This window comes from Andrographis paniculata, unplaced genomic scaffold (assembly GCF_009805555.1).
Source record: "Andrographis paniculata isolate CXL003 unplaced genomic scaffold, ASM980555v1 Contig66END, whole genome shotgun sequence".
Lineage (NCBI taxonomy): Eukaryota > Viridiplantae > Streptophyta > Magnoliopsida > Lamiales > Acanthaceae > Andrographis > Andrographis paniculata.
This window is the reverse complement of record NW_026137602.1, coordinates 3,722,840-3,739,029: the sequence shown is the minus strand read 5'-3', so window position 1 is coordinate 3,739,029 and position 16,190 is coordinate 3,722,840. Positions and strand designations below refer to the sequence as shown.

The window sequence follows — 16,190 nt, the reverse complement described above, 5'->3', positions numbered from 1 at the left end:
ACCATTAATGTTTGATTGTTTTTACTATATAAATTAAATATTCCTGAGTGAGATAACGAAAAAGACATAAAATATAATTTTAGTTGGGAATGTGGAAAATGATAAAAAAAAAATATATATTTTCAATTACGACAGAAGAGTAAAAATTTGAAATAAAAAAACCCCGTAAATTCTTATTTAAATATCTCAAATTTTGATTTATTGTGATTTAAAATTGTTTTGAAATGTAATATTGCTTTGAATTATGTTAAATAGTATTTTGACATGTATTTTGTTAAAAATAAAATATTTCATATTTTTATTAAAAATTGTGCAAACTGATGAATAATATAGATTTATATTTGAAATCATAAAGGAACAACTATTTACTTGCACTGTTCTTAATAAAAATATACTCTCCCGTCCCAAACAAATATGAAGTCTTTTGTTTGGGTACAATAATTTAAAAAGTATAGATTAATTATTTAAATAGGGAGATTAGTTACTTAATGACCATTTTTTTTAAAAAAAATATGTGTTTAAATATTTTTAGCATTATATCTCAATAACATTATATAATACGGATATATTGTAAAAAATAAAATTGGAGTATAATAAAAAAATAAGAAATTTTTAAGATAAATAAAAATATTTGTTAATTAAAAGAGATAAAAACAAAACGATTTTGAATGGATCTTACTTATAAGAAATTAAAAATTTAATAAAATTAATTTATATTTGTTAAATATATTTAAAATAGTTAAATTTAATAAAAATATAAATAAATTATATTTTTTATGACAAAAATATTACTAATTTTCTCACAAAAATATTATAATATTAAATTATTATTTAAATAAAATTCAAATAAATATCAATATTTTATTACAAATCAAAACAAACTCTTAATTTACATTAAAATAAAATAATATTTAATTACTAAAAAATAAAATCCAACCTCAACTGCGACTTTCCACTTGCAACCAAGGAATCCTCCAATAATTATTATACAAATTTATTTGATTCTATGACGGAATTGAAAGGGTTTAAAACGAGAATATTCGGTTTCCAATTAATCCAAGGTCGATAATGCCCTCAGTACACTTAATTGGAAAGGACATAGAAACTGTTGGGATATGAAGCCTGGTTATATCTAAAATCTAGGGATATGATTTGGATATTATATTTTAGATTTTAGAGATATGATTTGGATATTATTGTCAAAGCTTAGGCTATAAATATCCATGTATTTTCATTTTAACATGTGTCTGCGTACTTTATAGTAAAATTCTTGACTTGGCAGCGCCCCAAGACGTAGATCATTGTGATCGAACTGGGTTACCAAATTCTTGTGTTCTTTTGTCTTTGTTGTCTCATCTTGATTTCCTGAAAATTTCCGTAACAGAAACAAATAAATTAGACGCATAATTCATGAGTACCATAAATATAGTCTTAATTGTGTTGGACATGAAAAATTATTGATATTATATAAGTATACATAAAATATTTTTTTGCCATTGTGAATGTGTTATGTAAAAAGTAGTGTCAATTGTGTAATAAAAATGAAAAAGTAAGAGTAATTTTATGGTGATATAGTTATTTATGAAAATAAGACTATTGTTTTGAGATGAACAAAAATGGTAAATAAGACTATTGTATTGAGACGTAAAGAGTATTATATTATAACATAATAATGGTTTATTTGTTTATGTCGCATCATTTTTTTTATTTTTTATTTTTTTCACAAAATATAATATCATAAGATCATTTAAATTCAAAATCAAATGCAACATGTTTTGATTTCGATTTGAACACAAAATCACGTACTACTATTTATCTATATAATTTTCAATAAAAACAAGTAATTAATCTTATAAGATCATATAAAATAAAATACTATATAAATAAAAAATTAAATAACAATTCAAACTCAAACCAAAATACAATTTTTCTTCTGATTTTTTTTTATTTTATTAGAATGTCAATCGGTTGTGTGTGTTTTTTTATTTTTTGTTATTTAATTAATTAATTTATTTTTTATGTTTGAAATAATGCACTCTTTACTGTTTGACCTATTACGAAATGATTGTGCTGCTTCAAACCACCTGTAATAATAATATGGTAATTAAGGTAATAATGTTTACTATTTGAACATATTTTTTCCACTGACTCATATTAATGCTTAATTGCAATAAAAGAAAAAAATATATATATTTTTATCTCAAGATAATTGGTTTATTTCATTAGTGATATACAATAATTAAGATAATGATGTTTAATTAGTCAATAATAATGAATTATAATATATTTTATTGTTTTTTTATGTAATTAATAATATTAATAATTTTAAACTATATTTAATATATATAATTCAAAATTAGAATGTATATTTAAATATTTTAAAAAAATATTTCAATAAAAAATATATGCAATATAAATATCATTTTGTAAAAAAATAAGATTTTTATATAATACAAGTAAATAAAAAATATATTTATCTATTTATAATTAACATAAGTTAATTTCATAAAAAAATATAAAATTTTAAATATAAATAATTTTTTTTTTTCAAAGAATAGAGATAAAAATAAAAATTTTTTGACATTATATGTTATAAGTTAAATTAAATTAAATTTATATTTATTCAATATATTTAGTAAATTTTAACTAAAATAAAAATATATCAATAAAATATGTTAATTATTGTGGGACTGTGCGAGTATATATACCATTTTCGATTATTTTAAAAATGAGTACGCACGATTATTCCCTTGCACTTGCTCGCAGGGTAGCATTTCCTTCTAGAATATTTTTACAGAGGCTTGATACTATAAATGTGCTGCGGCTCGCCATTGTCGGCCTTCCTCAATTCCATTCTTCTCTGCTGAATCCCTGTTAACGTACTCTCGACGTTTTTCCGTTTTCTTTATTTTTTTACTTCTCGTTTTCCGGTGTATTCCGGCGAGAGTAGCTAGGGTTTCAGGCGGCAATGGCGGTGCTACCAGATCTAGGGACGGAGATCGTGATTCCGGTTTGCGCAATAATCGGCATCGTATTCTCGCTCGTGCAGTGGGTCCTTGTCTCGAAGGTGAAGCTCTCGGCGGATCGAACTGGCTCGTCGGCTGAAAACAATGGGAAGAATGGGTACAGTGAGTACTTGATTGAGGAGGAGGATGGAGTTAACGACCAAAACGTCGTCGTTAAGTGCGCCGAGATCCAAAACGCTATCTCCGAGGGTTAGAATAGTTTCAGATCTCAGTATAATTTTTCCAGATCTATATATTTTTTAATTGATTTTTGTTTGATGCGAGTATGCGGTGCTGTTAACGGTTTGTGATTGTTCACCTACTTGCGCAAATCTCCATCTTTGTGCCTGTTTGCTCGAGCTCTGTTTTGGCGGTGGTTATCAGTCTTCACGAACACGGAGGGAAAATTTTGAATTTGAGATGATTACTTCTGAAAAAGGAGATGTGAGCTTTTCTTATGAGGAGAGGTTTATGGAGAAAATCTTAATTCGGAAATAATATATGTATTTCTTTATCTTTTTTCACCTATAATTTCATGGGGTCTAGCTGAGGTTTGGGTGAATAAAACCCAAACATGATGATTTTGGAGTGTGTGGATGTGATTAATTTCAATATTAGATTTCTTTGTCAAGATCTCAAATTGAATTTACTGCTTATTTAATCCTCTGTGAGAAGTTATATGTCATCCTTATCTTTAGTGGTAAGAACCTTTTCATGCGGTGTTCAAAATGCCTAATGTTTGTTAAGGATCTAGGGTTTTGGATTTTTACCCACCCTTTTTCTTTTCAGGTTCTGTCTTACATGGAAGACAAGTAGCAATCTTTTGTTGATCAAATATGATTTGGTATATTAGATTTTTGGGATTATGGTTTTGTTGTTTTATATTTGAAGCCTGAAAGGCCACAGCAATGGAATTGATTATAGATAGTTGTCTAGATCTCAGAGAATATTTCCCAAATTTATATTTTGATGCTTGGAAATATCAAATAATTTGGGGAATTGATTTCTTACACTCTTTGCTTTATAGCTTTTATAGCTAGTAAGTACATATTTAGTCCATGGGATTTTTCTTTGGATGGTTGTGTTCAATTAGGTTGTTATGCAACTTTACTTTCTCTTTAATGCAACTGTGTGCTGGATTGTCTTGATTTTGTATTTAGTGTCTTATGCAGATTGCTATAATATTACATGCACAAGGCCAACATATGATTTCTCTCTCTCTCTCTCTCTCTCTCTCTCTCTCTTTAAAATTAATGTATTGTTAGCTGAATTGCATCTTATGCCCTTTAAGTAGTAGATCTTGACTTAATTAATGATGAAATGGTTTTCTGGTATCTGATCTGTGGTGCACCAGACAGTATTAGTTTGAGGAATGGTTACATCTTTACCCGGTTTGGATTTGGATAATCGGTTTAAAATTAGCCCTTTGCCCGAACTATTACTGTTGTGTTTGAAAAGCATGGTGATTGTCTGCTCTGAGTGTTCAAATAGTTTGCATTTTTACTCAACTTTAATTTGTCCCGTTTGTTACAGTTGGTTTACTTTATCTAAGATGAAGCATTATATTTTGATTGCAGGTGCAACATCTTTTCTGTTTACTGAGTATCAGTATGTGGGTATTTTCATGGTTGCCTTTGCAATCATCATCTTCTTGTTCCTCGGATCTGTGGAAGGTTTCAGCACAAAGGAACAACCTTGCACTTACAACAAAGAGAAGCTATGCAAGCCTGCTCTTGCTACTGCCATTTTCAGCACCGTATCCTTTTTGCTGGGTGCTGTCACCTCCGTTGTCTCTGGTTTCCTTGGAATGAAAATTGCAACGTATGCTAATGCAAGGACGACGCTGGAAGCTAGAAAGGGTGTTGGAAAAGCTTTCATTACTGCATTTAGGTCTGGTGCTGTCATGGGGTTTCTCCTCGCTGCAAATGGCCTATTGGTCCTTTATATTGCCATCAATCTCTTCAAGCTCTATTATGGAGATGATTGGGAAGGACTTTTTGAGGCAATTACGGGATATGGTCTTGGTGGATCATCTATGGCTTTGTTTGGCAGAGTCGGTGGCGGCATTTACACCAAGGCTGCTGATGTTGGTGCCGATCTTGTTGGTAAGGTTGAAAGGAACATTCCAGAAGATGACCCCAGGAATCCTGCTGTAAGTTTCTGCAGATAAATGTGTAATTTATTAAGGTCATTTTTGGGGGTTAATTGCCGCTTGTTCTGCAGGTGATTGCTGATAATGTTGGTGACAATGTTGGAGATATAGCGGGAATGGGATCTGATCTTTTTGGGTCATATGCTGAATCATCTTGCGCTGCTCTTGTTGTGGCCTCAATCTCCTCTTTTGGAATCACTCATGATTTCACAGCGATGTCGTTTCCTTTGCTTATTAGTTCCATGGGAATCCTGGTTTGCTTAATTACCACACTTTTTGCCACCGACTTTTTTGAGATCAAGGCTGTCAAGGAAATTGAACCGGCTTTGAAGAACCAGCTCATTATCTCCACTGTTCTTATGACTATTGGAATTGCGATTGTCACCTGGACTTGCTTGCCGTCATCCTTTACAATCTTCAATTTTGGAACTCAAAAAGTCGTCAAGAACTGGTAAGAAATAAGAATCTTTTCATAACTAATGAATTTTCTGCGTTGCTTCTATTGTTTTAAGAGCGCTGACATTCACTTTTAATAATCTTCTTGAATCGATTCGTAATTCCGTGTATCACACATTGTGGGTGCTTTAGAGTTTTATGTTTCTGATATCATGATGGAGGTCGACATTTGTTCGATTGTCAGAATTACTAACCTATTGTTACATTACAGGCAACTCTTCCTCTGTGTCTGTGTCGGGCTTTGGGCTGGACTCATCATCGGCTTTGTGACCGAATATTACACCAGCAATGCCTACAGGTGCATACCCGAAAACTTGTTCTGTATTCTTCGAATCACAGCTTGAACTGCTTTTCTGGTCTTTTGAGATAAATTTTTTCATTGCGTTTCCTGTTTGTCGAATTCTTGTGCAGCCCTGTGCAGGATGTTGCTGATTCTTGCCGAACCGGTGCTGCAACCAATGTCATATTCGGCCTGGCCTTGGGATACAAATCCGTCATTATTCCAATTTTTGCCATTGCGATTAGCATTTTTGTCAGTTTCACCTTTGCTGCCATGTACGGTATTGCCGTAGCTGCTCTCGGGATGCTGAGCACCATCGCCACCGGTTTGGCTATCGATGCGTACGGACCTATCAGCGATAATGCCGGAGGTATAGCCGAGATGGCTGGGATGAGCCACAGAATCCGCGAGCGAACCGACGCCCTTGACGCTGCCGGGAACACCACTGCTGCAATTGGAAAAGTGCCATACATTCTCTCGATTAATTACAAAAGCATATATATAATAATCGATTGAATTTCCTAAACTCCTAAACTTTTCCAGGGTTTTGCCATCGGATCGGCAGCGCTCGTTTCCCTGGCGCTTTTTGGCGCCTTTGTCAGCCGCGCCGCAATTTCGACCGTAGATGTGTTGACGCCTAAAGTCTTCATTGGTCTGATCGTCGGCGCAATGCTTCCCTACTGGTTCTCCGCCATGACAATGAAGAGCGTTGGCAGCGCAGCGTTGAAGATGGTCGAAGAAGTCCGCAGGCAGTTCAACACAATCCCCGGGCTCATGGAGGGCCACGCCCGGCCCGATTACGCCACCTGTGTAAAGATCTCCACTGATGCTTCCATCAAGGAGATGATCCCCCCCGGCGCCCTCGTCATGCTTACCCCTTTGATCGTGGGAACACTTTTCGGCGTCGAAACCCTCTCCGGAGTTCTCGCCGGCTCCCTCGTTTCCGGCGTCCAGGTACGTTCCAATTCAGAAATAATAAAAAATTAATCTTGGATTATTTGTTAACTATCGACTTGTACAGATTGCTATTTCTGCGTCGAACACGGGTGGCGCGTGGGACAACGCCAAGAAATATATCGAGGTAATTTTTGCTCATTCATCGTTAGAACATTCGATAAATTTTCATACACATTTTTTCAAAAATTTGAACTTTTTTCGTCGCCCAGGCCGGTGCTTCGGAGCATGCAAGAACGCTCGGCCCGAAAGGGTCGGACCCGCACAAGGCTGCCGTCATCGGCGACACGATTGGCGACCCACTGAAGGACACGTCGGGGCCTTCGCTCAACATTCTTATCAAGCTGATGGCAGTCGAATCGCTCGTGTTTGCTCCCTTCTTCGCCACCCATGGCGGTTTGCTGTTTAAGATCTTTTGAGGTTCGATCGCAATGGTTAGCAATCAATTGACGGGTCTTGACTTTGGTCTCTCACTTGTTTTGTTTTGTTTTGATTCTGCAGATGTAGTTTTCGATTCGCCTAAATAGCGCCGTCGTCGTCGTCGGCTTGTCGCTCTATTTCGAACAATGAGTCTCTCCTTCAGGTATGGGACTAAGCTTAAGCTAAGATTCATGGCCTAGGGAGATCAATTTTTATTTTATTTTTAATTTTGTTTCTTTGATGAGTTTGACGATGGCGACGATGATGACGACAATGATAATTGTGTCCGTCTGGGTCTGTGTTCGATCGAATGTATTTTTATTTTCAAGGTGTTTTATAGTTTTGTCCGATTTTCTTTAGCTTCTGACTTGAGTCGAAACGAATAGGTTTTGCGTGAAGTTCTGATTACGAGTGGCCAATCCTTACTTTTATGCGGTTACATTGATCGATTTTATTGCAGTTTTATTTTAAATTATAAAATATTACATACAAAATATGTTCGAACTAAATAGTTTTATTGTTACTTTATTTGAAGAAATTATCAGTGGTATGTAATTTGAATTTATAAAAATATGTTTTTGGGATTAATATGTAAAATTGTAAAAATAAAAATGGAATGAAATTTATGTAGTTTAAAATAAATTTGTTTCATCTCCAAGTTTATAAAATTATTTTTCTATATTAGAAAAAATAATAATATTAAAATATTTTTAATTTTTATTTAAATTATAAATATATTATTACAAATATAATTATTTAAAAGCAAAATTTTATAATTTTTTACACACTTTCAAAAAGGCAAAATTATTAATATTTTTTTCATAATTTCACTAATTAATAAAATATTTTTTTTTTTGTCCGATGACCATATGATTAAGGACTTAGCTAGTAGTATTAAATAATACTTTCTCCAATCCAATTAATTTGTCACTTTAACTGAAACATCGAATTTTAGGTCTTAGAATAATTAATAAATATTAATAAAAATAATTATAAATTAAAATTAAAAAGATTAAATAGTTTATTTAAAATAAAGAAAATTATAAATTATAAATTTTAAAATATAATTAGAATGTATAACTATACTTTTTGAAAAATGACAAATTATGTGAGATACACAAAAATTAAAAAATTAGACATTACGAGATGAGACATAGAAAGTAATAAGATATAATTAATGTATAAAGAATATCTTATTTATCATTAGTATTTAACTTACTATTAACTTTATAATTTAATTAAAAGTATTTTAGGCAAATTAGTAGTTATACAACAATATATTATAGTAGTAAACATGGATTTATTTAGGGATCAAACCTCAACGAAATCCACTTACCCACATGGTTCACTTAGTGTGACTTGTTTTGTCGGATCTAATTTGCAGGATATTAGATTCGATTGAGGGTTTATCAATGCGCAACTTTCAGTAATGGACGGTCGTATAATTATACTACTCTCAAATGGTACCATATACTTCCGTCAATGTCTTATAATAATAATAAAATAATATTTTTACGAAAATTTATACAAATATAATAATATTTTTAATATTATAAAAAAAATAATACATATATCATAATTGTATCCTATAAAATAGAAGCACCCAAACTATATATGTATACATAATTCCATTAGAGAGGGAGCATGAGAAGATAGGAGATGGGGCCGACGATCCCTCGCCATATTACAGTTATTAAAATATCTTTTCCGTGAAGTCTTCGTCCGCATTTTGTATGTATCTTTCCATCCAAAGACAAAAGACAAAGACAGCCTCTCTCTCTCTCTCTCTCTCTCTCTCTCTCTCTCAGCGATGAACACAGAACGAGGCTTCCGTATCGTCTCCACTCTCCACTGTGCCATGCCATCGATGGTGACGAACCGCCGCCAAACTCAATCCATCGTCATCTCCAACTCCTCTCTGTATTTATCTGCGCAATTATTTGCTCATTATTCCATCTTATCCTCATCTCCATCGACTCTGCGGATTTCCACCTCAATTTTGCTATCATCGCCGAAATTGTAGGTCCAACGCACTTTTTTCCATCTTTCGTTTTCAATTCTTCGCTTTTTTAAAACTCTTTATAAATTATAATTTATAATCGTCCGCACGGCGTCCGATTTTGAGTAGTTCGTTGCGGAGATCATTCAGCAGGAATGGGGAGCGCCTCGTCGATGTTGACTCAGTACGACATTGAAGAAGTTCAGGAGCACTGCAATCATCTCTGTAAGTTGATTTTATGCGTATATCTGTTGGCGAAAACTGTCAAAACTCTCTGCGATTTTGAGATCTGAGGTTTCTGTTGTAGTTTTTGTTGATTGAATTTTCAATTGGAATTTTTGGCGGTTGCAGTTACTCAGCAAGAGATTGTGAGTTTGTACGGTAGATTTTGCCAATTGGACCGGAACGCGAAAGGATTCATATCAGCTGATGAGTTCTTATCAGTGCCAGAGTTTGCTATGAATCCTCTTTCACATGTAGGAATTTAATTTTTTTGTGTTCTTCTTGTGTTGATGCTTTAAGCCTCTTTTTCTCCGGACAATCCGATCAAAAAGGAAAAATTAAAACTACACTCAAATTTAAATCTAACGATTTGTTTGTTTGTTTGTTTGAATTTGTGAAGAGGTTGCTTAAGATGGTAGATGGATTGAATTTCAAGGACTTTGTTGCCTTCTTATCTGCCTTCAGTTCCAAAGCTACTGTTCCTCAGAAAGTCGAGAGTAAGTCCTTACTATCATCGATCATTTTCTAGTTGTGTTCTTTTAGTGTTTAGAAATTTATTAAGTTTTTGTTATTAGTTGTCGGAAGTTGTGAAAGTATTAAAGTTACTCTTTTGTGAAAACGAACAAAATCTGCTGTTTTTCGACATCATTTGTAAATCTACTTTCAGATTAAAATAATTGTTGACAACGAATTTATGCGCGCAATCGTCCTACCTCGCATTTTAATTCATCGATCTTGTTTTGTTCATCATATTTGAGTTTCAAGCAGCGAATACTTTGAAGGTTTACTAACGGTGACTTTTAAATATTCAACTCTTTACTACTCATATACAATGATTTTTTGTTGAATGTATTATTGAGCCGTAGCTTATTATGTTTCTTTCTTCTATGTAAGGTATCTTTACTTTCAAGAAGCATGTACAATATTTCGTTAAATAGTTTAGCTTCCATTTAGACACAAGTTTTTGAAGTTTTGAAAATGGTAAAAATAATAATTAATTGATGTGATATTCTCTAACGAAAATAGGTTTTCAATTTATAGTGACAAAATTTCTAATAGTACGTATGCAAACATAGCCTTACCTCTTGTCTCGGCTTGTTCAGTTATCTTCAAAGTGTATGACTCGGACAGCAACGGGAAGGTGGCTTTCAACGATCTAATAGACGTGCTTCGCGACATGACCGGCTCGTTTATGACAGACAAGCAACGCGAGGTAGCATTTATATAGTGTCGGTAATAGCGTAAATACACACACTAGATCACTTACTCGGCCCGGAAAATCTTTTTTTTTTTTTAATAAGCTCGTTTTAATTTCAATTTCAATTCTGATTTCGATATGATTCTTGTTGGTTGCAGGAAGTTCTGAGCCAACTGCTGCATGAAACTGGTTATACAAAAGAATCTTGTCTTCTGCTTGATGACTTCATTAAGGTTCCATAACCTTTACAGCTAATGTTAATGTCGAGTTTTTAACCATTTCTTTCTTATATAAGAGTATTGGAAATTTTAGATAGTCGGGGAGTGGTAAAAAATTAAATATTTGATCTTAAATTCTGCTCAAATATAAAATTTTGAAATTTTAGTAATAATAAAAAAAATTAAATATTTAATGTAATGATTTGCAAAAGAAAAAAAATATGCTTTTGTTTTTTTTTTTTTTAAAATTATTGAATAATGTTTAAAATTTTGAAATGCCTATGTAAGTAGCACTAAATATTTGATGTAATATTTTTATCTTTAATGTTTTAAAATTATTTTTGGTAAATAGTAACAAAACTTAATTAAAAAGAAGTGGATGTAAACAAAAGTCTTGGGTTTGTGTAATAATAGTTTAATGCTATGCATTGTGAGAAACAAAAAAAAAAAATTTTTATTGAAAATTATATGCAAAAGTAATTCTTGATTAAAAAAAAAAAAAACACAATATAGCCATTCTTTCTTTGTAGTTTATACTAACAAATTTCTGAATGGTTTTGGTCAGATATTGAGTCATCAAGGAATGAAAATGGAGGTGGAAATCCCGGTAGAGTAGTGAAATACATATATTAGATATATATATATATATTTTCAAAAATAAAGAAAGAAAAAAAAGAGCCTACAGAGACACACTCGTTGTATACGTGCATTGATGTTTGTGTATTTTCACTGTAAATACGGTGATGAAGATGATAGAAGAAGCATGCATTTTTGTAATAATGTTAAGATGGTCTGTAGCAGATATTGTGACCATGGAAATCATCAACTTTAACATACATAGAATTTTTGAACCATTATAAAACAAAATAATCTAAAACTACACATACACAATTACAGTATTCTCTATCTTATCTAACATAACATCAATTTTTTCTTCTACAACTTCAATAGAATAAAATATCATACTTGTATTTAACTACATTACAAAACAAATAGCTCCAAGATTATCTTTTATTTAAAGCTGCTTTTTTTTTTTTTGCCCAGACTTAGATGCACAATCTTGCAGCAAATATATATATATATATATGTCACAATCTGTATCTATGTTAGTATCACACAGCACCCTATCAAAAGAGTGTAAAAAAACCAATATTGTTCTATAGCAAATTCTTCACAGATTATACGTAAAATATTGGCTAAGTGCGGTACCAATTTAAAGGTAAGTAACTGCAGGAACTAAACAAGATAACTTACAGCGCCGGAAAGTAGACATTGTTAGAGTCGAGGGCCGTAGAAAGAAATTGACCTGTGCACAGGCACGGCTGAGATCCATCGGCTAGAGGTTGAAGGAATCTCTCATAAAAAGTGCGGAAGAACGAACAAAGCTCGTGATAGAAATACATGACCACTTTGAGACTACACAACATTACCTGCAGCAACGAAAACGAGGAGGAGAAATAATAAACTAAACATACATGGAGTTCGGGTTAGTCTATGATTTGGGAATGTTATAGAGAAACAGAATATAACCGAAATGAACAAAAATGCGTCGAATAAAACTAGCCCCGATTACATTGAAATAATCTGTATGCTCTATTGGAGGTTCTGAGCCAAGAATCGAACCCTGAAAGATCTCAACCATAATATGGAATAAAAAATCGTATAGGTTCATCATCGAATACTTCATTTCTGCTCAGCATTGTTACCGTCATGATTGAAATGGAAAACCCATTCTATAACATAACACAGAATATTTCCTACAATTTCTGCTCATCAATCTATAGATATAATGATACTATCCTGCTCATCAATGTTACTGTCAAGCATATAGATTCATCATCGAATATTTCCTAAATTTCTAGAAGGGAAAGACATTCGAACATTTCATAATACAGCACAGTTGTAGGCGAGCATCAAACCATAATTTATCATGAAACCAATTTTCTACTTCAGAAAGATCTAAAGCGTAATATGGAATAGAAAAACGTACAGGAGAGAAGGCGAGCGCGACTGTTCACATCTCGCCACGATAGCCCCCGGATCCAAAATAGTCCCTCCTAGAACTGGCAATTTGCATGCTCTTCTGATGCTCCAATTTGGGGCAATCGCGGATACGATGGCCGAGCCCGCCACAGTAAGCGCAGCCCTTCACTCCACTTGCATTAGCAATCACCTCTGCATCTTCCATTGGATCACTCAGCTCGGCTAAAACCGGAGGTATTCTCTGCTTCGCCTCTTGCAAAAGATGCTTTAGGTCAAGCAGAGTGGTTTCACTCTGGTTCTTGTTGATAAACGTCGTCGCGATTCCAGTTTTCCCACACCTTCCCGTCCTTCCAATCCTATGCACGTAATTTTCTATTTCTGCCGGCATGTCGTAATTGATAACATGTTGGATGTCCGGAAAATCTAAACCTTTGGAGGCGACGTCCGTTGCTACTAGAACATCCTTCTTCCCAGCTTTGAATGACGCAATAGCGTATTCTCTCTCTTCCTGATCTTTCCCTCCGTGTATGGCGACAGCTTCGACTCCCTTTAACAAAAGATACTCGTGGATGTCATCCACGTCGGCTTTGTTCTCGCAAAATATCAGAACTGGCGGTGGGGTCTTCTGCAAACACTCGAGAAGGTAGACAATCTTTGCCTCCTGTTTTACGTACTCGACTTCTTGAATAACGTCAAGATTTGCCGCACCAGCTCTTCCAACATTTACAGTGACGGGCTTCACCAATGCGCTTCGGGCAAAATTTTGGATCTTTGTGGGCATGGTAGCGGAAAATAGAAGGGTCTGACGTTGCGCTTTGAAGTGATCGAACACTTCTCTAATGTCGTCTTCAAATCCCAGGTCGACCAATCGATCAGCCTCGTCCAATGTTAGATACCTGCAGAAGATACAACTTTGTTAATGCCTGCAGTAATTCGCCGGTTAACATCAGCACTAAAACATCAATTAATTTTCCTGGCAAGAGATGTTTACACGTACAAGTTCAGTACATAGACGAAATATGCAAGGCCTTCAATACATAGCTTCAAATTTCATTATATTAAAACTGCTAATTGTCTTCTCGGAAGAAAAACAGAACGTAAATAAAAAGATGTATACTTTGAAAGACTAAAATTTACACACTAACAATCTTATGAATAAACATGATTTGAACAAGTACCAATAAAAGAATCTATAGCTTTAAGCAAATGAATAACTAAAAAGTAACAATACCACAAATCTTTCATTTTAGTGCTTTTATCCAAGTCCCGGATACATCAAAGCATTTATCGAACTCTTTCTCAATTAAGCAATTATTGTAAAGCAAATTTGTAGAGAATTTTAAATGATTACCGGCAGTTGTCAAGATTCATTTTCTTCTTTGCTAACATGTCCTTGAGCCTTCCGGGCGTCGCCACCACGATATGAACTCCTCTTTTAACAACATCAAGCTGCGACTTCATGTCGACTCCTCCAATACAAAGCAAAGGTCTCAACTCCGGATAACCAGCCTCTCTCATCGGTTCAAGAAATTGTTCCACAACTTCGTAGGTTTGTCTAGCAAGCTCCCGAGAGGGGCAAACAATCAATCCAAACGGCCCTTCCCCAGGAACAATCGGCATCATTATCTCCTCTTGCAAAGCAATCATAATAAGCGGCAGAACGAAGACCAAGGTCTTTCCAGATCCTGTAAAAGCTATACCGATCATATCTCTCCCAGCCAGAATAACAGGCAAGCCCTGCACTTGGATTGGCGTCGGCTGCACAATACCCTTCGCTTTTAATTTCCTCAATATTGGTTCTGGAAATCGCATTTCCTTAAAATTCTTGATTGGCGGCGGAATATCTTCTCCATCCACCAGAATGTGCCACTGCTTCCTGATGGCATCGCAGGCCTTCGTAGACATCCTTCGGATCGGCAATGGCGGTTTCCAACCGGTTAACAAAGGCTCCTTATATGTGATTCCCTTCGCAAGCTCCCGAACAGACATCAAGGTTTTCCTATCCGATAGATGTTCTATCATTTCCTTTTCCTGCATTATTATCTGCTCGGTTTGGGTAATTTCAGGCTGATCTTTCTTGAGCTGCGAAGCTTTAACCAATAAACTCGGCTTCGCCTCAATAAGTTTCTGTTTTTCGATATCCTCATCGAGCCCCGAAGACTTCCCCATGCCCTGTAGACGCTTCTGTGCCTCAAGAGCTCGGCGCTTGGCCACTGGAACATACTCAACATAATCATCGTCTTCCTCCAACAAGTCCTGAAAATGGAACCCTAAAACAGCTTAACAACTCGAATGCATAAATTTGAACTATAACAAGAAAACAATACACACATAACCAATGAAAATTCGAAAATTTCACTTGACTGAGAACATCACACGAAACTCCACAAAAATGACAATTGATTGACAGATATAAGATAAAACACACACACACACACACACAAAACCCTAGCCTTAGGTTCACTCGAGAAAAACCAGACCTTAACAAAACCAAAAATCTAATTAGGAATAACAAATTGGTTGCAATACTCGATAATTTCAGAATTCTTCAAACTAGGGCGCATTCATACAAGCAAATGACGGAGAAATTAACGATAAACCTTGCTTAGAAAAACTCCAGTTGATAAATCAAATAAATCAAAAAATCAACACGAGAGCAAGAGAGAAAGCAGTTACCATGTTCAAACGGTCTTCCACGGCAGGGGCACAATCGCCGCAGGCGGATCTCCAGAAGGGACGCAGACGGAGTGAGGCAGGGAAGGAAGAAACGCCCTACCTTGTGCGTGTTGTTTTTGTCTTTCGCCGGTTTTCGAACCGGCAAACCGAACAAACCGAACCAAATTCGGTTTCGGCTATTGGATTTTTCAAACCGTGAACCGCCGGTTCAAACGGCGGTTTCGGCCATTATTTTATTGTTTTTATTTTTTGAAGAAGAAAAGGAGGACGAGGGAGAAAAGAATGAGGACTGGACGGGGAAGAACAGAAAGAATTGGAATGAAAAAAGAGGATTTATGTATGTATTTTATAATAATAATAATATATTTGTAATTAATTTTTTTTTTTATATATTATTAAATTTCGATGAAAGTAAAATAATATTAATATTAATAAAAATAAATTATTATTAATGATATTGAAAAATAATAGTACTACTATTTAAAAAAATAAAATTAGAGCAACATAAAGCTAGACGAGCTTGTAAAATTAAACATGGTATGTCAAGTGACTTTGTATAATTGTATGTTGAATTATACACGGTCGGGTGACAACATGACCGTCTATAATTTAATGTCAGTTGTCACG

At 34.4% G+C, this 16,190-nt stretch overlaps 3 protein-coding genes across 6 annotated transcripts; 2 read left to right on the top strand and 1 right to left on the bottom strand.

Moving 5' to 3' along the window:
• Positions 1 to 2,840: 2,840 nt before the first annotated feature.
• LOC127262981 (pyrophosphate-energized vacuolar membrane proton pump) lies at positions 2,841 to 7,706 on the top strand. Of its 3 annotated transcripts, XM_051291873.1 has the most exons (10): positions 3,079 to 3,215; positions 3,795 to 3,849; positions 4,583 to 5,157; positions 5,229 to 5,608; positions 5,825 to 5,911; positions 6,025 to 6,355; positions 6,437 to 6,847; positions 6,915 to 6,974; positions 7,060 to 7,267; positions 7,349 to 7,706. In XM_051291873.1, the coding sequence occupies exons 3-9, from the start codon at positions 4,630 to 4,632 to the stop codon at positions 7,264 to 7,266; spliced, it is 2,004 nt and encodes a 667-aa protein (XP_051147830.1). In that variant the 5' UTR covers positions 3,079 to 3,215; positions 3,795 to 3,849; positions 4,583 to 4,629; the 3' UTR covers position 7,267; positions 7,349 to 7,706. The 3 variants fall into 3 exon arrangements, with proteins under 3 accessions (XP_051147828.1, XP_051147830.1, XP_051147829.1); XM_051291871.1 differs by lacking the exon at positions 3,795 to 3,849 and having other exon boundaries at positions 2,841 to 3,215; XM_051291872.1 differs by lacking the exons at positions 3,079 to 3,215; positions 3,795 to 3,849 and adding an exon at positions 3,266 to 3,449.
• Positions 7,707 to 8,854: 1,148 nt separating this feature from the next.
• Positions 8,855 to 12,478, top strand: LOC127262984 (uncharacterized). 2 transcript variants are annotated; one of them, XM_051291877.1, is made up of 7 exons: positions 8,855 to 9,286; positions 9,396 to 9,491; positions 9,618 to 9,742; positions 9,889 to 9,985; positions 10,592 to 10,701; positions 10,845 to 10,919; positions 12,138 to 12,478. In XM_051291877.1, exons 2-7 carry the CDS (start codon positions 9,422 to 9,424, stop codon positions 12,171 to 12,173), a joined length of 513 nt encoding a protein of 170 aa, XP_051147834.1. In that variant the 5' UTR covers positions 8,855 to 9,286; positions 9,396 to 9,421; the 3' UTR covers positions 12,174 to 12,478. The 2 variants fall into 2 exon arrangements, with proteins under 2 accessions (XP_051147834.1, XP_051147832.1); XM_051291875.1 differs by lacking the exon at positions 12,138 to 12,478 and adding an exon at positions 11,470 to 11,684 and having other exon boundaries at positions 8,869 to 9,286.
• On the bottom strand, positions 12,043 to 15,698 carry LOC127262983 (DEAD-box ATP-dependent RNA helicase 35). The gene is made up of 4 exons (XM_051291874.1): positions 15,564 to 15,698; positions 14,239 to 15,143; positions 12,895 to 13,783; positions 12,043 to 12,334 (listed from the first exon to the last, which is right to left on the bottom strand). Exons 1-3 carry the CDS (start codon positions 15,564 to 15,566, stop codon positions 12,919 to 12,921), a joined length of 1,773 nt encoding a protein of 590 aa, XP_051147831.1. The 5' UTR covers positions 15,567 to 15,698; the 3' UTR covers positions 12,043 to 12,334; positions 12,895 to 12,918.
• Positions 15,699 to 16,190: the final 492 nt, after the last annotated feature.